Source organism: Cyprinus carpio, chromosome B2 (genome assembly GCF_018340385.1).
Source record: "Cyprinus carpio isolate SPL01 chromosome B2, ASM1834038v1, whole genome shotgun sequence".
NCBI lineage: Eukaryota > Metazoa > Chordata > Actinopteri > Cypriniformes > Cyprinidae > Cyprinus > Cyprinus carpio.
In genome coordinates, this window is record NC_056598.1 from 28,710,781 (window position 1) to 28,733,203 (window position 22,423).

Below are 22,423 nucleotides of genomic sequence, written 5' to 3' on the forward strand. Positions count from 1 at the left end.
GTTTTATCTTGAAAGCTCTAGGAGGGAGAGAGCGTTCAGAAATTTAGTCTAAGAATAATAATAATAAGAAGAAGAAGAAGAAGCTTAAATAGAATATCAGTAAGCTTTTTCAAGCCAACTTGATATGTACTTCAAACGGAGTGCACCACGCGCGCCGCTTTTACGCATAACTGCGCATGTCCGTTGTTGGATGAGCGCGTGATGTAGAAACAGGTCGGATCATCACATCAGATCCCCTACCATCATTATGTCTTCAGCATCTCCGGACACTTAAAGGCTGTACATGTTGGACAGATTTCAGCTCTCTGCAACTTTATCCGCACAGGTACAGCACGACTTCATGTTGGCTTTACGCGGTTGCGCTTTCGCTTTGGATAATCCACCATAATAGCCATTTAGTTTGCTTCATTTGCGTTTTCATTCATGCCAGATGTGTGTTTAGAATCTGTTCTGACGTAGTGAATAGAAAAGGTAGAAACGAACTTATGTTTATGACTAAACTGTCCAAAAAGTGCTTTGTAAAAAGTAGTGTTTTTAGGCTTTATTGCGCTACTGGTGTCTAAATATTAGCCTATTATTTATTTGCCTATTTTAAATTATTTATTAGTGTGTTTTTATATATATATATATATATATATATATATATATATATATATATATATATATATATATATATATACTCTAAAAATACACTTCGTCCGGTAAGGTTTGGATACAATGTGCTTGCTTGGGAAGCCCTGTAATGTGGAACATTGCGCAAGAGTTTGGCTGTGATCCTGTGGTGACTTGATTTGTGAATATTTCAGCTAAAACATCCTGACTTCACTTTCTCAGCAGCTGACAGGCTTCAAGCCAGAGTTGTGCCAAATGAAGCTGCCTCAAGCTAGACTTCTCCTCTGGATGTGTGTACTGAACAGAGTCCTGGACTCAGGTAAGTGGTTATGATGAATGTAAACGCACTTTTTTCTTGTCTTGGTTTTATCAAAGCTGTATGTAGCAGTTAAAGATCTGGGCTCGATCGACAGGTCTGAGGGGTAAACTATCTTTATTGTGCTTGAGACTTTTAACCGGACAGTCCCTGTAGTAAGTGAATGAATAGGTTCTCATCTCAGCCTTTTTGAGTTTTGTTGCCTCTGAATTTTTTCCTGTTAGAATTTTTCTAGAATATTATTTTTTATACAAAGTCATTTTTGCATTTTTGCAATTTGCATTTGGCTGAACTCCGTAGAAAAAGAAAACTGTGACTCAGTTCTCACCCATATTATACTGTAAGTAATGAGAAGTTTTCACTCAGTTCTTAGTGATCTCTACCCAAAACAACAGCGCAATATTGTGCACTATTGTAAAAACGCTGTAAAAATTAAACACAGCATAAATACTTCCTTCAATTCATGTTGTGGATGTGACATCATTCATGTGTCCTGTTGAGAGTTTCTGTATGATTCCTGGCACTGGATTGTTTCTTTCTCTGAAATCTGATCCATACAGCTGGCTGTTTTTCAGTTCACTCACAGACTGCTGCTAATCACTGATGAATCAGGCTGTATAGGACAGACTGGGGCTGGCTGTCACACAGAGGGCTAATCATTATTACCCAAATGCTTGATAATATAATAAAGATTTTAACTGAATGATTGTGATTTTAAACCATGTTCTCATGTCAAGTATATTTAAAAAAAAATGGCAGGCTGGTCACATGTAAGTTGTTATGTTATGCAATTTGAATAAGCAGTGAGGCTTGTGTTTGTGTTCAGAAACTCTCTTAGACTTTTTCTATCTGCATGTCACAACCGTCTCCACAGCAGCAGCAGCACTGTCAGTCACCCAGTGTGTGATCATGCAGTACACCAACATCACCTGTTACTGGGAAACAACCGGCCACCACCTGAACATCAGCAGCTACAGGCTTCAGGTTAACAAGTAAGCTACATTTCACACTAATAAAACCATCCAGTATCTATCTATCTATCTATCTATAGATTTATATATAGATTTATATTTATATCTATCGATTACAGATTTGATTCTATAGGTTTCTTGTGTTTTAGTGTTAGTGGTAGACATCTCTTCAAATGCTTACGCTTGCAGTGGCTTTGATTGGCGTGACTATAGTCAACCAATCTGCAAATTTGTACCGATCAGTGAAACTGATAACTACTAAACATTGATGTTTCAGGAAACATTAAAGCCCATAAACCCGGGTGTCACACACTGGGAAGTCACTTTACATTTGAATTGGTTTTTCATTTGAAATTCATTTACATATACATCAGTTAACAATTTTTTTTTCTTTTTTCATTTTAGGGGATTTACAAACTGATCTTTTTATTAGTCTACTTATTAACTAACCTGTTTTCTTGATTTGAAAGTACTTACCAATCCTTCAGTATAGTTTTGAGTAGACAGAGAACAGATAAAAGCAACAGGTGGTTTAAATCGCCAAGCACAAGTTCTGATTTCATATTGACTCATTGCAATGGTTTTTGAAGCAGCTTTATTCGCTATACGGTGTTCTTTATTTGCTATATACTTTTTTGCAGATGTTGCATTATAGGTTCTTCAGAGTGTTTTGGTTTGTGGGATCTTTAAAACACCATTAATTTTATTTGCAAGCATGTAAGTGAGTGAGATATTCCTGTGTTATTCTGCACAGAACCTCTTGTGAAAGCAAACACAGCTTCATCTCGGTGGGTTCCTGTAATACCAGTGGCTCTGACTGCTCCGTTCAGCCCATCGATTCAGCGTTACACTGTTTCTGTGCGGATGTGCTGGCGTCCACACGCACCGGATCCATACGCTCACCACCGTACTTCTTCAGTGGGGTCAGTGCAGGTATACTGCACATCCCGAAACAACATTGATGTACTGTAAACCTCGAAAAATGCTTATCAGCATTATTTCCATCTATTGTAATGTTTAATGTCATTATTCATCATGCTTTGCACCTGTGTCCATTACACCAAAGGCATTTCATTCCTTACGGCAGAAAACAACCTGTTAATAAAGTGTCTTTTCTTCTCAGTATGTCTATATTCTCAGTATGTTTTCTATTTTTACTGCAGTGAAACTTCGTCCTCCACAGATAACATATCTCAGGCCATTAGAAGGAAGGTCTGGGTGTTTGCAGGTGACCTGGAGAATGGTTGAGAGCTTTCCCAAGAATGAAAAAGTCTACATACTGCTCCAAATGGAGTACACGACACACAACCAGGTTTATACATATATGACTAAAATATAAGAGCTATAAGAGAGAGTTCACCTAAAAATCTAGATCCTGTCCTCATTTACTCAACATCATGTCTTTCCAAACTTAAACTTATGATTGTGACATATTTTTGTCTTTTTTTGCACACAAAGCTGTTGTTTGACTTGTTACCGATTGCAGTGCATGAGTCATTTAGACAAAACATCTCCTTTTGTCTTCCACAGAAGAAAGAAAGTAGACAATGACAGAAGCTTCTCTTTTTAAAAAAAAGAAGTGCACTTAATTGCACTAAATGTGCATTCATAGTGTACTTGTATTTCAAGTCTTGAGAAGCATTTAAAAAAGCTGTACTTTCAGATATTATAAAATTATTGAAATAAAAAGCCACTTAAGTGTATTTAAAAGAGTACACGTTCATGACATACTTACGTACACTTTTAAAAAGTATCAAAAAGTGTTACTTTAAAGTACCTTTTAAATCATTGTTTTAATAATCTTTTGTCATGCTTTATTTGGATGTGTTGACTAACATACTAAAACACATTAAACACACTAAACTACTTGAATAGTTACTGTAGTGAGTTAGTTTAACTGTAGTGAGTTATTAAAATTTTTAAGTTACATTTGAATTTACATTTAAACTGTACTAAACTTCATCATTACAAATGTGTGATTAAAAATATAGGTCTATTTAACTGGCATCTTTGAATACAAATTACGTAAAACACAAATATATTTTATTTACCATAAATATTTGTCAGTACATTTGGAAATACACTTTACCATATTGGAAGTAATTAGGAAACGTTAAGATGTACTAAAGTCCTACTTAAGTGTCAAAAAAGTAACTGTATAATACAGTTTAATTTAGTTGTAAATAACTTGCAGTTAAGTTTATGAAAACCTACATTCTTACAAAGTATTTGATAATTCCATAGAGTACTCTTTTTAAAAGTATGTTTGTGTGAACTTTAGTTGATATAAAACTGATATTTAGTTGGACCATATACAAGATTAGACCATTAATGAAACTCTCTCTTATGATCCTGTAGACCCGATCCCAGACTATACAAGCCTTTTCCAAGGAGACACTGGAACTGTGTGACTTGCACCCAGGATCCAAGTATACGGTGAGACTGAGAGCTCAGGACAGACGAGCGCACGCTCACTGGAGCTCATGGACATCTTTAGACACAACCACAGCAGAGAAAGGTGAGACTTTGACATTATTCTCCTTGAACTCTTAAAACTCTTGCCACATGCCACCAAACAGACAATTAGTCAAAGCAATACAAATCATACTTTCAAAAAGAGTAATTATTACGAAAATCATATGCTTAAGAGTGAACTTAATGTGATCTTTCCAGACACATAATTGCATATTGTTTACAATTAAAGTAAAAATATATTACAATTTAAATGTATATTACATGTTATTAGTTTAACCTAAAAGTGCATTTTTGACTCACTTAAGTACATCTCTATGTGTAATTTTATTATTGTACTGTCTTTGAAATATGGTTAAAGCGTATTGTCAAATTAACTGACAAGTATTTATGGTAAACTAAAATATACATGCATTTAAGTACATATACATAGTTTTTTATTTTTTGCAGTTTAGTAGTTCTAAAATATGTATCTTTAATTATAATTATACAGTTAGGTTTGATGGTATAATTTTATATTTGGTCCAATCATATGTCAGTTTTTTTTTTTTTTTGTGAAAAATAAGTTTACATTAACATACTTTTAAAAAGAGTACTCTATGGAAATAATATACTTTAAAAGAATATACTTAAATGTGTACGAATTTAATGTTTTCGGGCACTTAATTGCATATATATATATATATATATATATATATATATATATATATTGTTTACAATTAAAGTAAAAATATATTACAATTTAATATATATTTGTATATACTACAATACACTTTAATGTTATTTTTAGTTAAACTTGTATGTCGTGCATTTAAATTTAAAAAGTATAATAACTTTAGTATCAAATTCTTCACATGCGCTGCAGTATGGTAGTTAACACATCAAAACGTGTCCTTTAAAGCATGCCAAAAGAGTATTAAAACAATTATTTAAGATGTACTTTTAAGTAAAGTGCAGTTTTTAAAAGTGTACTTAAGTGTGTCAAGAAACAGTACTGTGTGAGTAGTGAGTCATGAAAGTGTACTCTTTAAGTACTTTTTTAATTGTATTAATATTATAATTTCTGCAAGTACAGAAATGGTATTTGAAGTACTCTACAATCACTTCTTTTTATGATCAGTTTGAGTGATTGAGTTTGTTAGTGTTGTTAAATACAGCTGTATGGAGGAATATGAGTCTGGATTGATCTTTCCTCAGCTCCGTCTGCAGCTCCTCAGCTCTGGAGACTCATCCAACCTGCTGAAGAAGCTGGAAGGAGAAGCCTCACCCTGCTCTGGAAGGTCTGCTTATGTTCTTTAGAAAACTGTTTCCAAATATGCACAATGAGGATGTGATTCATAGGATGGTAGAACGACTGGAGCCAACAGAAAAACAGGAATCTCTTTATGCCAACTGCAGCCTTCGTAGTTCTGTTATATTGGTTCAGCTTAATATTAAGATGACTCACGTAAAATTCATTGAATTGAGAATTTTATCCCAGACTTTGTCATCTTGCCAAGTTTGAGCATGGTCTATTTCACTGGGGATTTTTTCATAGGAGAAGCATTTGTATTTAATGTTATTGAGATGTCGTAAGGGGAAGTAGTGGCCTAGTGGTTAGAGAGTTTGACTCCTAACCCTAAGGTTGTGGGTTTGAGTCTCGGGCCGGCAATACCACGACTGAGGTGCCCTTGAGCAAGGCACCGAACCCCCAACTGCTCCCCGGGCGCCGCAGCATAAATGGCTGGCCACTGCTCCGGGTGTGTGTGTGTTCACTGCTGTGTGTTTGTGTGTTCACTGCTGTGTGTGTGTGAGCACTTTGGATGGGTTAAATGCAGAGCACGAATTAGGGTATGGGTCACCATACTTGGCTGTATGTCACGTCACTTTCACTTTCATGTCAAAGTGATCTAATTTGTGACTTTTCTTTTCTTTGAGATGGCACAGTCAGAGTGTATTCACTGGAAAATATATTAAAACTATACAATGACTTGACCATCAATATTTAATTAATGTTTAATGTAAGTTTCCACCTGCTATACGAACAAAAACAAAGCAAAAAGATGAACATAGACATGTAAACACATCCGTCACAGACATTAAAGATTTTTTTTTAGGCTTGTGGCTCCAGGCGCTTCCTGTTTTAATAACACTCTTTGAGATTTTCCTCAGTCAGCTTAAATCTGACAAACAGCACGACCACATCCTGCCTCCCCACCCACTCCACACTTATCAACCACCTGAATGTAGCACATTTAGCACCTGATTTACTGATTAAACCATCTGCACATCTGACATGTTTTTAAAGGGATAGTGTACCCAAAAATGACAGTTCTGTCATCCTTTACCCTCATTCACCTGTATGACTTTCCTTCTTCTGTGGGACATAAAGGAAAACATTCTGAAGAATGTCAGTGTCAGGATCTGTCTATCTATCTATCTATCTATCTATCTATCTATCTATCTATCTATCTGTCTGTCTGTCTGTCTGTCTGTCTGTCTGTCTATCGTCTATCTATCTATCTATCTATCTATCTATCTATCTATCTATCTATCTATCTATCTATCACCCTGTTTATCTGTCTGTCTGTCTGTCTGTCTGTCTGTCTATATTTATCTACCTATCTATCTATCTATCTATCTCTGTCTGTCTGTCTGTCTGTCTCTCTGTCTGTCTATATTTATCTATCTATATCTATCTATCTGTCTGTCTGTCTCTCTGTCTGTCTATATTTATCTATCTATATCTATCTATCTGTCTGTCTGTCTCTCTGTCTGTCTATATTTCTGTCTGTCTATCTATCTATCTATCTGTCTGTCTGTCTGTCTGTCTGTCTGTCTGTCTGTATATCTATCTGTCTGTCTGTCTGTGTGTGTGTGTCTGTATCTATCTGTCTGTCTGTCTGTCTATCTATCTGTCTGTCTGTCTGTCTGTGTCTATATCTGTCTATCTATCTATCTATCTATCTATCTATCTATCTATCTATCTATCTATCTGTCTGTCTGTCTGTCTCTCTGTCTGTCTGTCTGTCTGTCTGTCTGTCTGTCTATCTATCTATCTGTCTGTCTGTCTGTCTGTCTGTCTATCTGTCTGTCTGTCTATCTACCTGTCTATCTGTCTGTCTGTCTGTCTATATCTATCTCTCTATCTATCTACAGTATCTATCTGTCTGTCTGTCTGTCTGTCTATATCTATCTATCTATCTGTCTGTCTGTCTGTCTGTCTGTCTGTCTGTCTGTCTGTCTGTCTGTCTGTCTGTCTATATATCTATCTGTCTCTCTATCTGTCTATCTATCTGTCTGTCTGTCTGTCAAATGTATTTGGAGATTGGACATTTTAAATGTACTTAAAGGACAGACTTTATTTATATATTAATTTATTCATACATTCCCATATATGTAATGATTAATTAAAAAAATAAAGATTGGAAATATATATATTTTTTGTCCTTCAAAGTACATTTTGTAATATATTTTGGCTTTTTTTTAAAAGTTTAAAAATATATATATTTCCTTAAGCGATGCTGTTTGCTTATATTTACTATACATTTGAAATGTATTTTTGCCAGAAGGCTGATTTATTTTAAGCTGTGCACTAAGCTGATTGGTATCTGGATGTTGTGCAACTTCCTTTCACAACTGATACTATATCATGTGTTTGAGTACAGGTGTGATGTATTGAACACTCAGCACTCAGTACCTGAGTTTGTGCTTTTAATGTGGGTTAGATTTACTGCACAAACACACACTTAACACAATCATAAAAGAGAAACTAACCAGATGTATGATGGCTGGTCTGTCCGCTCACTTTCTTGTTTAGTCTGATGGAATAATTAATATTTACCTGTGGCTTCAGTTAAACTTAATAGGATTTAAAAAACTGTTTTGTCTCCAGTCTTTCAATGCATACAATAACATTTGAAAGGATAATAACCTCAGAATGATTCCAGGCATACAGCTGCTGTTATTAATGTGTTGGGTGTGAGGTGATATTAACCATCCCATCACAGGGGAACATCTGGAACAGGAAATGAACACAGAACCAGCAACTAAGCATGTGCCAATTACTATCATGCAAGTTTATTGCTTTATATATATTTATGCATAACAGGGCTATTATTAACTTAACTAAAACCATACAAAACATTTCTGATACTTCAAACTAAACGCTGAAAGAAATACAATAAAATTAAAAAATGTTTTTTTTATTTCAACTAGTTGCCTAAGGCAACATTTCTCATTTTAATTTAGTTTAACTTGTACTAAAATAACTCAAACTAAAATAAAAATGAACTATATAGACATTTTTTTTAAATATACAAATGACAAAAACACACACAAAAAAACTACTAAAACTTTGACTAAAGGTATAATCAGAATGAAAAATATAAAACAAAAACTAATTCAAAATATTAATAAAAGCTATAATAGTATCTCAATCCTAAAATAACACTGATTCATAATCAGTTTCTTTATTTATCATTTTCTTACTTTATATTTACTGAACATTACATTACATTTTCATTATGTGATGTTAAAATAACTATTTATAATGTGGATTATTAGTGGATCACATAAACAAAATTTTAAGCACTGTTACAGATAACATTTTAATTAAATACGTTTAATGAAATTAATTTAAAAAAATATATTACAAATGTACTTTTCATTCTGTTTATGAAGACTGGTCACAAATTATATATATACCTGTAGTTTTTTTTTTTTTTTTTTCATTTTTAAAGATTTATATATATATATATATATATATATATATATATATATATATATATATATATATATATATATATATATATATAATTTTAAAAATTGTTTGCTGCATCTTTCTTTCTTTCAAAAAGTCTCAATTATATACCTAAAGCACCCACTGAGATTCGATTTTTTGTAACTTTCCAAAAAATATAATGCAGAATAATTTTAAATAATTATATAATATTTAATATTATAATATAATATTAATATTAAATAATGAATCATTATTTAATTAATATGACACAAAAGTCTAGCTATGATTAAGGAGTCAAGGTTTGTCTGGTTATCCTGGTCGATCTTGTAACTACACCATCTGACTGCAGTTAGCATCTTTCTCCACTGGCCTGCATTAAAACATGACTAATCATTCATAACATCTAATATCTTTTGGTTTTGTGTGTTTGTTTTAGCCTGTGTCCTGGCCTGAGGTCAATGGTGTAGTGCTCAGTTACTCTGCAACCTGTCGCAGTGATCAGGATTCATCGCAGTGGACCTGTGGCTCTATAGACGCATCCAGACGCTCCTGTATCCTCACCGTCTCTGATGATCCCTGTCACTGCAGCCTGACAGCGACAAACTCTGCTGGGACTTCTCCTCCAGCTCACATCACCATACCTGCACATACGCATGCAGGTAAATCACTGAAGAGATGCTTCAGTGTGTTTAGGATTTTCAGTGCAATTAATGTGCAGCTAATTACAACTTTTGAGATAGTTTCTAGCTGGTCCAGGTTGGTCATCAATAGGGATGTAATGATTCTCTCAACTCAAGATTCGATTCACGATTTTGATTTCACGATTTGATTCGATTCACTTTTTTTTTTTTTTTTTTTATGAGATTCAAGACAAATTATAAATTAAATGTGTCCTTTTAAATACACCTCTGACATACATTCATATAAACTCCTACCCATAAATGAATCACGATTGTTTAGTATCAACCGATTTGAATCTTCACATATTTGAATCGATTTTCATCCGGCTCTTGGATAATCGTTACATCCCTAGTCTTGAATCTTGATTAGGAGTCGACCGGTATGTTTATCAGGGCCTATGCCAATACCAATGATTACAGATAAGTGGACTGAATACCGATATTTTGTACCGATATATATGTCTGGTGTAAAAATTCAAATAATGTTATGAATAACAAGGGCTCTGACAAAAACTTTCTTTAAATACTTTTAAATTATTTTAATGGCAAATCGGTTTTGAAAATGACCGATACTAGTAACCATAGACATGCTTAATATCGGCACCGATAATCAGTCGACCCCAGTCTTGATGCAATTATATTATATTATATTATATATTGTATTATAGATAAATTATTAAATGTTATTTATTAGTTTTGTTATTCTGAGCAAACATAAAAAGAAAAAGTATAATCAAATGAGAATAAGCATGTTTTAAAAGGTATCAAAATAATTTTTGAATAAATGATGGCAGAACTATCCCCTTAAGCAATTTCATTAAATTTCTATCTAAATAAATATATTTAATTGTATAAAAATAATTACCTAAAATATATCGCTTCTTGAGATTTTAAAATATATTAACATGACAAAACATAATCAAAATATTTTCCTTAGATTTCCTCATTTTTAAGTGCTACTTATTTGTTTGTTTATTTATTTATTTATAGTATTTTAAGATTGGATATATTTACTGTACTTAAAGAGGAAAAATATTACAATCTCAAAATATAGAATAGAATAGAATAGAGTAGAATAGAATAGAATAGAATAGAAAATGATCAAAAGAAAATAATCACCTTTCAAGTATTTAATTCCCTGATTTATTTAATAATAAGCATTTTTCCGTTGATTTATTGCAAATAATATATACAGCCCATCTGTACTTCCAGTAAAGTCTTATTTTGTTGTGTTGTGTTGTTTACTTCCTTCTTTTGTCTCTCCATTATTCTGCAAAACTTCATCAGGCAGGTCGGAAGATTAACATCCTTCTACAAAAAACACAAAGCAACTATCTTTTGGTTGTTTAATGAAGTAGTGATGATTTATGGGAAATTCTAAACAAAGTTTCATAAAAACAACATCATTATCGGAAACCGTGCGGTCATTTATCCTAAACTTATCTCCCCTTTCCTGTCCCAGAGAACTCCCACCCCCTCAGGCTATCAGCGTCACCCCATTGGACGACACTCGACTGATGGTGGAATGGACAGCTGCACTGAACCAATCAGGCTTTGTGGTGCAGTGGACTTCTGTGCCTTACAGTGTACCAACTAGTCTGCACTGGGAACATATAAATGAAACTGCAAGAACCTTTATTGTCACAGGTCTGAAAAGTCACTTTCTTTCCAATTGAAAAGTCATTATTACTGGCCTGTTGTTGTGGATTTACATCATACAAAAGTTTACAGTTAATGATTCCATTAATATGTTTCTTGTCTTCTTTGTCTTTGAATATCTTAAATATATATTTTTTGGTAATGATTATTTATTTATTTATTTATTTTTCATATTAGCCTTAGCTTAATAATAATGTGTGTGTTTCAGGTCTTCTGCCAGAAGTCCCATATAATCTGTCGGTCGTGAGTCTGTATGGGCGTCAGGCAGGAAGTGGCATGTCAGTCATTGCTTTCACACGGGAAGGAGGTCAGATACTACACTGAAAATTTGAGCATTTATTGGAACTGACGGTGTGGTAGTATTGCAGTAGTATTCACCAGCTCTTTTGCCATAAGCCATGCTCAAAAAATGTAACAAAATAATGTAATACAGAAACATTATCTTTAGGGGAAACTGGGGCAAGTTGTCACACATGCTACAGTACATCTATATATACTATAGCTACATGTCAAATGATGGCAGAACTATCCCTTTAAGCAATTTCAACAAGCATCATCCTTCTCCTAGAAGATCTATATTTTTAAATATATTGAATATATTTTAAATATATTTTAAAATAATTACCAACCATAAATTGCTTATTTAAATTTTAAAATGCATTTGCATAACAAAACATAATCAAATAATTTTACTTAGATTTCCTATTTTTTAAATGCCATTTGTTTGCTTGTTTGTTTAAAGTATTTTAAGAATAGATTTTAATTGTACTTAGAAAAAGTATTTCAGTCTTTATATGCTATAGCTGTCTGTAAATAAAGGCATATAAAAAACAGTATGAAGGAACATTTAAAGGGACAGTTCAACCAAAAATGAAGATTCTGTCTTCATTAACTCATCCTTAAGTTATTCCAAATTGTATGTATTTCTTTAGGTAACCAGCTGATGGTTGCCATTCATTTCCATAGTATGGACAAAAATACTATGAAAGTCAATGGCTACCATCAGCTCTTTGGTTACCCACATTCTTCAAAATATCCTCTTTTGTGTTTAACAGAAGAAAGAAACTCATACAGGTTTGGAACAACTTGAAGGTGAATAAATGATGCCATAATGTTAATTTTTGGGTGAACTGTTCCTTTAATGCAGTGATCGATGTGTTCCTGTGTTACAGTGCCCTCTGTCGGCCCAAATATGACAGTGCTGAAGACGAGCAGCAGCGGTGTTGTTCTGAAATGGGATCCGGTTCCTTTAGAGAAACTTCACGGCTTCATCCAGAACTATACTGTACTGTACAGCATAAATGGCAAAGACAAAAGTAAGACACAAATTTTCTTTGCAAAATGTTGAAAAGCAGTGTGGGGCAAGTAAATGATGAAAGAACTCTCACGTTTGAGTTTAACGCCTCGTGTTTGTGAAGGTGAGAAGGTAGACGCTCATGTTGAACAGATTCCTCTCGGTGGACTGACGGAAGGAACCTATAACATCTGTGTAATGGCTCATACTGCAGTAGGGGGCGCCACTGGGCCCTGTCAGATGGTGGTTGTGGGTAAGAATGGAGAAAATTTGGAGTGATTTTTTTTTTTAAACATTCTTGCACATATAAACACAGCGTTATCTTTAAACCTGTTTGTGTGTGTTGTCAGGGCTTGAGGATGTACAAGTGATTCCCATACTGCTGTGTGCACTTCTGCTTTGTTTTCTGATTCTAATCATCCCAGTATGCATGAGGGTGAGGTAAGACAACTAGTACAGTCCATGCTCATTAAAGGAGAACATTAATAAAAGTGGTTCTCTTTCAATGGATGTGGATTACTGATACCATATTAAAACACTAATGCACATTCTTTTATTTAAAAAAAAAAAACGTATTTCAATATTTATTTAATATGACATCATACACTAACATGCAGTCTTTATGGTCACTGTTTATTGTTGTGTTTTAGGATTAAACGGTGTCTGTGTCCAGCTGTACCAGACCCTTCAAAAAGCAGCCTGTCGGTTTGGTCTAATGCTAAACCGTGTCAGGTAAGATCAAATATATTTCTATATTTATTCAGCTGTGTCAGTGAAATTCATTAAAACCCACATGCTGTTAGGAAGAGGTACTTGCACCTCACTGAATCAATAATGCAGTTTTCGGTGACTGAATTGTAGCTATTGCTGCCAGCAGGGGGAGTTGTTATATCTGAAAGGATAGTTTCTTCCAAATTAATATCCAAAGATGTTGCTTAATGATATATACAGTATAAAGCCATAAAATTTGACAGTGGAGTCAGTCGAATCAGTTTATGGGTGGTTCTTTAACATTAGCACTTTTACATCCCCAGGTTTAATGCTTAAAAAAGCAATCATTTTTTGTAATATTTTTTTATTATTTTTATTAAATTTTATTGCATTATTTTGAATTATTTCTATCAATTTTTTAAATATATGCTCAGTTGGCATCATTAACACCACCGCAAATAATTTTTCTTGTAATAAAGTTTTATTTAAAGTTAGTGTAATTGGTTACCAAAAAGATACTGTGTCAGAAAAGAGCATGAATGACATGAAGTGTAGGACATGTGATGTATGAAAAAACAAACAAACAGAGCAAAATCCTGCTAAATAATATTTTATTTATTAATATTTCTATAATATATTTATTTATTTGCAAAATATGCATTAGCAGACTTTTTTATCCAAACTGATTTGCATTACATGAATGCATTTATGGCAGTATACATTTCAGCAATTTATAAATGTTGTTGTTGTTATCAATAATATTAATGTGGAAATTATTATTGAATGCATTTATGGCAGTATACATTTCAGCAATTTATGTATATTATATATATAAATAATATATATACTATATATATAATATATATATATATATATATATATATATTATATTTTTTTTTTTTTTTTTTTTTTTTTTTATAGATTATATTACATTTTTGACCAAATTGTGGAGCCCTGCAAACAAGCAATGCAAACCCAGTGTTTTTTTAATCGAAATAACAATTATTAAATAATAATAATAATAACTCATTATATTTAAGATTCATGCATTTTATGAATTGTCATTTCATTCCATTTAATTTAGATTATTTTGTGTTATATATGTACGTGTGTGTGTGTGTGTGTGTGTGTATGACCAAATGTCTGCACAAGGATAGTAAAACCAGAAATTTTTGACATTGTGGGGACCAGCCTGCAGTCCCCACAATGGAAAATAAATTATTAAAAATAGTAAATGATGTTTATATGCAAACAGGTTTTCTGTAAGGGGTAGGTTTAGGGTTGGGTTAGGGGATGGCAAATATCGTTTGGTCAGTATGAAAGTAATAGAAGTCTATGGAAAGTCCCCACAATTCACAGAAACATACGTGTGTGTGTGTGTGTGTATCAGTTTCATTCAGTTTTCTCTTCAATGTTCAACAGCATAAGCTACCATCCTTGTCCACCATGAACTCTATCATCTCTGTGGGTCAAACTACAACCTATCAGGATTATGGTGAGAAAGACTACGTCCCTGTCCAGGTGTTCACCTACCACACTGTTCCACAAGACAGCAATGAGACCGAAACCAAGACCTACAACATTACTTCTGCTGTAACACACCAGGACTCCAAACTCACACCAGCTCAAGCTTTCCCCACACATTTCCTCAACCAGAGCTACACCAAACCAGACCAAGTCACCCCTGTTGGATATAAAGAAGACCCACAGCCCTCATCTGACCATCTCTTGTTTGAATCGCTCTTCACCTACAAAAGTAAACAAGCAGATTTATGCGACTACATCCACGTGTCCCAGAGCTACGCGCTGGTCATTACGACTGTTGACGCATACAGGACTCTCGACCTGAACGAGTGTCCGCTTTTCCTACAGGTTTTACCAGAGGACACCAGCAGCGTAAACAATGGGTCTTACGTGACTGGGGTTTCACAATCCCACTCTCTCCAGCCCACCAAAACATGAGCCCTCGTTTCAACCACCATCTCTGTGTGCTTTCTGTTTGGCAGATATACACAGGCTTATGCAGTAACGGGATAGTTGGAACGGCATAAGGCTGGTACAGAAAGCTCGGTGCAATTAAAATCAGAAACTTGTCTACTCTGTAAACTGTGTCCAGTGTAGACAGCCACAGTTGATCATAATAGATGCACTGGATTTACAATAGTTTCATGGGCTGGTTCAAGAGATTGCATCCGATTGCTCTTTTCCCCGACACTTTAAATTTTTCCAAGCAGCCTTTTTATCTGAGCACCTCCTGTCAGATCTCATCTAGGTCAAGGACACCACAAGAGGACCACTAGTCATTTCCACATGTGACACCTCTCTCACAAAACCTCTCTGCTCTAGAGTCAACTGTGCATAAACCACTGATACCAGTTGCCAGTTGAGTGGAAAATATGTGCTGTGTTGGAAAAATTGGATTTCGTTGCATGGAAACTTGGCCTATATTTCCTATTTCTGAGATCAAACAGTGCCATTTTATTTGTGACATAATATTGTTTTTCTCATTTTTTATTAGCAAATGGTGCTTGAAAAATAAAAGTATCCATATTATGTTACTTTCATATTGTGATATTTGGTTTAATATTACTTTTTTAATACATAATTAGTCGTCTTAAACCCTCCCATTTCTGTTGACACAAAAAAGGACAAACAGACCTGGACAGGATAACACGTTCTCCTGGTTACATCATAGACACAGCTTGGAATCTGTTTAACTGAAAAACTGGATTTTTTGTTTTGTTTTTCATTAGTGAGTATTTCTGATGTAGCACTGTTGTTTGCATTATACCTGCTGTCTCCTGCTTTCTGCTTTGTACCGTTTCATCTTGGCCTTTTTGGATATCAGAGAAAATATTGTGTTAACTGGTTTTGGACATCAGACAGAACTCTGATAACTGGTTTAAGGTATCAGACAGAACTCAGTCCTAACTGGTTTTAGGTATCAGACAGAACTCAGTCCTAACTGGTTTTAGGTATCAGACAGAACTCAGTCCTAACTGGTTTTAGGTATCAGACAGAACTCAGTCCTAACTGGTTTAAGGTATCAGACAGAACTCAGTCCTAACTGGTTTTGGATATCAGACAGAACTCAATCCTAACTGGTTTTAGGTATCAGACAGAACTAAATTTCACCAGTTTTGGATATCAGACAGAACTCAGTCCTAACTGGTTTTGGATATCAGACAGAACTCAGTCCTAAGTGGTTTTGGATATCAGACAGAACTCAAACCTAACTGGTTTAAGGTATCAGACAGAACTCAGTCCTAACTGGTTTTGGATATCAGACAGAACTCAGTCCTAACTGGTTTTAGGTATCAGACAGAACTAAATTTTAGCAGTTTTGGATATCAGACAGAACTCAATCACAACTGGTTTTTGGTAGTTTTGGATATCAGACAGAACTCAATCACAACTGTTTCTGGACAGAACTTTAAAATTTTGGTTTTGGATATCAGACAGAACTCAATCACAACTGTTTCTGGACAGAACTTTATTTTAACTGGTTTTGGATATCAAACTACAGAACTACAGATTTCATACAAAACTGGAACCTTTCTAGAAATGTTAGATCCAGCCTTTTTACAAGATCCCATCAGAAGACATACATTTTGTCCATTTTGACAACAATTTGTGTTGTCAGCCTACACATGAATGTGAGCTGTTTTAGTCTGTGAATCAGACAGACTGATAACCTGGAAAGCTGTAAAAAACAACATTAACCCACCTGATATGAACTAAATATTGTTTCATTTCCCAATGAAAAGATTTGAGGAATGGTTTCCCAAAATAATGTCAAAGGTTTATTTTTGTGAAATGTATCTGAAGATAAATTCTGCGGAAAAGGAAAGCACAGTGATAGGGACACTCGACACTCAGAACATTTTGTTGGGAATGCTGTGGCTTCAGGCCAGAGTTCACCACCGCTGGACCATCTTTCCTGCAACTGGAATTCCTGATAAAGTCCCTCTTTGTTTGGACAGAGACGGGCCAGGGCAGTGTCACACATACATCCGGCTCCAGAGAGTTGATCTTTGGCGACAGGAGTGTAGATCGGCCATGTGCCAGAGCTGGTGCAGCAATATTTATTGCGGTTGAAATGTGCTGTTGTTGACAGTAGATGGATATTCACACTGACCTGCCAGAACCGTGTGAACTGTTAACATGCTCCTTGCAACCCACCATTCCATCAGGAATTCTTCAGCCTGTAAATATGGCTCAAAAAAGGAATGGATTAATGCTTAGCACAAGATTTGTCATTCCTGTAGTGATGTTGAGAAACTCCAGGCTCTGTTCATTATGTATATATTCTGATAAAGCACATGATATTGTTATTTGTTTAATAAACAAATGCATTAATTCCCCCCCACGTGCCATATCGCACCTGAACAACACTTAACACACCTCAGTACTGCACATCTGTGAATAACTCATTAAACCTTCATCTGTAAATGCACAAAATTCTGTCTATGGACATGTTTCCTTTTTCTGTATTTTTTTATTACTATTGTTATTTATAATTTATTGTCTATTCTCTCATTTTATGTATGCCTGCACTTTCTTTGTATTTCCTGTAACAGAAGCTCCTAACACCAAGACAAATTCCTTGTGTGTGTGAACACACTTGGCAATAAAGGTCTTTCTGATTCTGATTTTTTTAACTTGGGGTATTTCTGTATTTAACTTCCCTAATGTCAACAGAACAATAGCACAACCTGACAAAACATCCTTGGGAAGAAGGAAAAAGGTTCATAAAAGGGCATCATAATTTCAATAATGGATTTTTTTTTGTTTTGTTTTTGTGAGAAATCTCTCCTTCATATTAAAAGGAGTACGAATACAAATACATACTAATAATTGGATTATTGCTATAGCTGTTGTATTAACTCTTGATGACAATAAAACATACATTCACACAGTGTAAATTTGACTGCATCATGAAAGTAAAAAACTGGATTATGTTATCAGGACTGATGTTTTTTTAGAAATAAAAATTTGGGGCAAGTTGCATTTTAACTGCTTTATACAATTTATTAATTATAAATTGCCATTTTTGTCTGTTGAATCACTGTATAACTGTTTCACAGTTTACATTTAGCCTATAATAAACTTTTTTTAATGGCAGTTTTCATTGTGACAACTTGCCCCATCACAAAGGTAAGTGTGTTAAATAAACTGCAATAGTTTATTAGATAAGATTAACTAGAATTACTGTTATTACGTTTAATCAAATATATTGATTTTAAAAAATTGTATATACAATTGTTTTACATAGTTACTTATAATTAAGTATAAGTTTTCTTGAAATAACATATAGCTATATTTATATAATTTAAAATGTATAAATCATACACAATTATAACGGACATCTGATGTAGCCATTAAAAAGTGATTAATTGTCATTTATGGATACAGTTACACTAGAAATATTGTAAATATTGTCACATTTGTGTTTGCCTGTAACAATTCTTGTCTAGTCTGAACGAGTTAATCTTGTATTATATCTTAAGTGTGTGTGTGTGTGTGTGTGTGTGAGTGTGTGTGAGAGAGAGAGAGAGAGAGAGAGAGAGAGAGAGAGAGAGAGAGAGAACACCGTCAGCAGTGGGCGTGTACCTGGGCGAGTAAAGTCTCTTCAAACTGTTCGTGGTTCAGTCTTCAGTCTTTAAGCGTCTCGTTCACTCGCGTCCGTGAAATTACGCAGCGCGAGTGCGGACGCGTTACATCACCAGCGCACCTTAACACAGGTGACACAGGACACCCGGAAGAACACGCGCATCGACTATCACACGAGTCTCTTGAGTTTCAATCAAGCCCAGAAGAGCAGAGCAGATCACAATCATGTCAGAGCTGAAGAAGAACAAGTTGTTTATTGTGCTGATGGATGTCGTGTGTGTGCTCGTGGGTAAGTCTGATCTTTTGTTAATTCTGCATTTCTGCCTTACATGATCTGAGCAGATGATTGTGAAATCCATCCTGAGTTCACCAAAGTTCACCTGCCACCTTTAACTTTCCACTGGATTCCAGCACGTTAAACCTGGGGCAATGACTGTGACAGTGGTCATTATTAAAATAAAATGTTATTTAAAACCCATGTTAAATCTGAATAATTATTTTGGTTCTAGAAATGTTTGAAAAATGTTCATACCATTTTCTAAAAAAAAAATTTAATGACACAAATTATATATAATTTATATATATATATATATATATATATATATATATATATATATATATATATATATATATATATATATATATATATATATATATAAATGTCTTAATATCTGGATTAAATGAAAATCCAATCTCTCTAATTTACTCTCACTGACTGGTATATACAGTATATATGAGGTAAATATTGAGGAATATAATGCCTGGACTGTTTATATGTTTAGTATAACATTCCTCTCAAGTGTATCATGTGATAACTAGGCTATGTATTTCATCCCAAAGCAACAAATGAAGAAATTACAGAAATATACCAAGGATGTGTTTGGAAAAAGATGGAAAAATAATATTGTGTCTTCCTCACTAATGTTTATGATAGTTGCATCCTGAATAATACTGTTTGTGTTTGTTTTTGTATTTTTATTTTTTGGATTTAACTTGCAGTACTGTGTTAATACCATGGTATGTGAAAATAATAATCTACAGTAGAGTCCAAAAGTCTGAGACCACTATTGAAAATGCGCATCCTTTTCTAACTTAACACTATGATGATCATGATTTGAGATGATCCAAAGAGCATCTTGAGCTTCAGTGGAAGCAAGAAAATCTGTGTGAGTAACAAGAGTAACATGATCAATGCCACACGTTCGCTTAACTGTTTAGTGACCTAGAAACACAGCAGAATCATTCAGTTTACATCAAAACTAGATTCTTTGTATTACACTGACTCATCAATCAATAGATTTATCATCTGATAAAATCATTACAACATGGAGCTTTTCATAAGTTCAGAGCTTGTTCACACTTGCAGTGTTTATTTGGAATGAATCAGTCTTACAAAAGAACTGGCACTCTTCATTTTCATAATAATAAGTTCAGAAATAGAAATCATTATAAATCTGGACATTTTCACTTTTTCACACTCTAATCTTTCAAGTGGTCTCTATGCTTTGGTTTGAGCTGTTTATTGTGAAGATTCTGTTTTATATTTTCCCACTAACGATTATTTGAGGCAGCACATAATAACACCTGTAATGTTACACTGGTGAAATTAAGCATGCCAGCATTATCTGATGCACTCAGCTGCATCCTTTGAAGGATAAATCATACAGTAACAATGGTGACCTTTAGGAGTGTCTCCATCAATGCATGAATATAGCTGAAGTGAACAATGCCTTCTACATACTGCAGCTCATATATGCTCCAGTTCATCTTGTGGTCTGCCCAGATGACTCAGCAGAGAGTGAATAACATTCGTAAATCAGCTTTACTTGGTTCACTTAGTGTGAGTCAGATTTACAGTACAAACTCTCTCACAGATGAGGACTGATGAGTCCCAAAATATTGATATCAGTGCCAGGATTGGTGTGTTTGGATCTGTTTTCAGTTAAATCAATACTTCACGCAAAAATGGTGATTCTGTCATCTGTCATTTGTGCAAGAATACTTACAGTAGGTTTAACTATGGCAGATGGTTAGGTTTTCAGTTCCTCACACAAAGCAAACAAAATGATTAAAAAGACTTGATTTGTATGAACTGCCTGTATATAAAGTGCAAAAGTGCCTGTTCGCTTTTCAGTCACCTCGGTTCTGGAACTATTTTTGCCATCCTTTTTAACTGGGATTTTAAAAAAAAATCTTTGCAAAAAGAGTTATAAGCACCAAACTTACCAGCTACAAGGTGAATCACAACATTGCTACTTTGACATGAAGCAGAAAACTTGAAAAACGGACAAAAAGACAAAGGTACAAAACTATAGCTTTGATGAGGGTTAAGAACTACAATGCAGCACTGCAGATGACATTTTAAAAATGATAGAGAAATATATAAAACTATTGATTTAAAGGGAGGGTTCACATGTATAGAAACAATTTAATTTATGTTTATTGCAAAATGTGCATACATATGAAAATATTTAAGTAGTTGAGATCACAGTGACACTGATAAATCAATAAAAAGATTTATTCTGGTGGGAATTTCCTCATTGAGGCACTCTGTTTATTGGAGATTTATTTGCAGGATTTCTTTTCCCCAAAAAATACCACTGTTAAACATGAATCTTTGAGTTAATTTGCAAAATGAGTTAAAATAATGTGGGACTGTTGGCTTAAACAAAAGCGTATACCGATGAACAACCTTGAAGCTCATATAAGGTATGTCTTTATTGGTTAGAGTTAGTGGTAAAATGAATTTCCATGTGGAGAAAAGTTTTTTATTTTTTTTTCCAGAACCATTTTATTTTATTTAAAAAAAAAAAAAAAAAAAAAAAAAAAAACGAAATTAAAAATTCTGGGAAACCTTTTATTTTAAAACAACTAATCAAGGCAAATATCTATGTGAATGACATTTCCTGGCAGTGTGGGTGTGGCGTACGGGTAATGCCCACCTGTACCTTTCAACGGGAAGACAGTGTGCACTGACAGGAAAGACAGACTCAAACAATGTGGGCCATGTAATGAATCCCATGTTTGTGTTTGTCAGTGCATTCTTGCTGTGCTGTTTGCATCTGTAAATGTGCTGTGACACTACGTGTCATGGCTTGCTGTAGAATCAGGTCTGTGCAAGTTCAGCTTCAGCAAAGTCTCACACTATTCTCTGCTGTCAACACTAGAGAGGGACTGCTCTCAAATCATCCCTATTAACATGTCTGTCCAGACGAAGGCAAATATTTGTGCATGTGTCTGGTTATCTGGACTGGCCGATGGGGCAGAAGGGGAGAATTAGTGTGCAGTTTAATGCAAAACCTCCTCATATGCCTAGATTGAAGTAGGGCTGCAGAATTTATAGAAGTAAAATTCCGATATGGCTTAGTGAGA

The 22,423-nt window shown here is 34.4% G+C and overlaps 2 protein-coding genes across 4 annotated transcripts in view; both read left to right on the forward strand.

Annotated features, from left to right (window-relative positions):
• Positions 1-180: 180 nt before the first annotated feature.
• On the forward strand, positions 181-15,996 carry LOC109097626 (interleukin-6 receptor subunit beta). Of its 3 annotated transcripts, none has more exons than XM_042719051.1 (15): positions 181-325; positions 835-931; positions 1,803-1,920; positions 2,654-2,832; positions 3,063-3,211; positions 4,258-4,417; positions 5,569-5,651; positions 9,531-9,753; positions 11,239-11,421; positions 11,642-11,740; positions 12,606-12,749; positions 12,852-12,980; positions 13,078-13,168; positions 13,378-13,459; positions 14,861-15,996. In XM_042719051.1, the coding sequence occupies exons 1-15, from the start codon at positions 284-286 to the stop codon at positions 15,398-15,400; spliced, it is 2,319 nt and encodes a 772-aa protein (XP_042574985.1). In that variant the 5' UTR covers positions 181-283; the 3' UTR covers positions 15,401-15,996. The 3 variants fall into 3 exon arrangements, with proteins under 3 accessions (XP_042574985.1, XP_042574986.1, XP_042574987.1); XM_042719052.1 differs by having other exon boundaries at positions 192-325; positions 838-931; XM_042719053.1 differs by having other exon boundaries at positions 205-325; positions 1,806-1,920.
• A 3,072-nt stretch (positions 15,997-19,068) lies between these two features.
• The window catches only part of plpp2a (phospholipid phosphatase 2a), a 26,617-nt gene continuing 23,262 nt past the window's right edge, over positions 19,069-22,423 (forward strand). The window contains exon 1 of the mRNA XM_042719054.1: positions 19,069-19,340. Within this exon, the coding sequence (XP_042574988.1) occupies positions 19,277-19,340 (64 nt within the window). The 5' untranslated portion in view covers positions 19,069-19,276. The remainder of the gene's footprint in view (positions 19,341-22,423) is intronic.

What these genes read in the sequence shown, in the direction of transcription:
- LOC109097626 (XM_042719051.1), top strand. Translation starts at nt 284, where the DNA reads ATGTTGGACAGATTTCAGCTCTCTGCAACTTTATCCGCACAG. An exon ending in CTGCAACTTTATCCGCACAG is followed by an intron (nt 326 to 834) that starts GTACAGCACGAC and finishes TCACTTTCTCAG; the next exon opens with CAGCTGACAGGCTTCAAGCC. An exon ending in CTGTCAGATGGTGGTTGTGG is followed by an intron (nt 12,981 to 13,077) that starts GTAAGAATGGAG and finishes GTGTGTTGTCAG; the next exon opens with GGCTTGAGGATGTACAAGTG.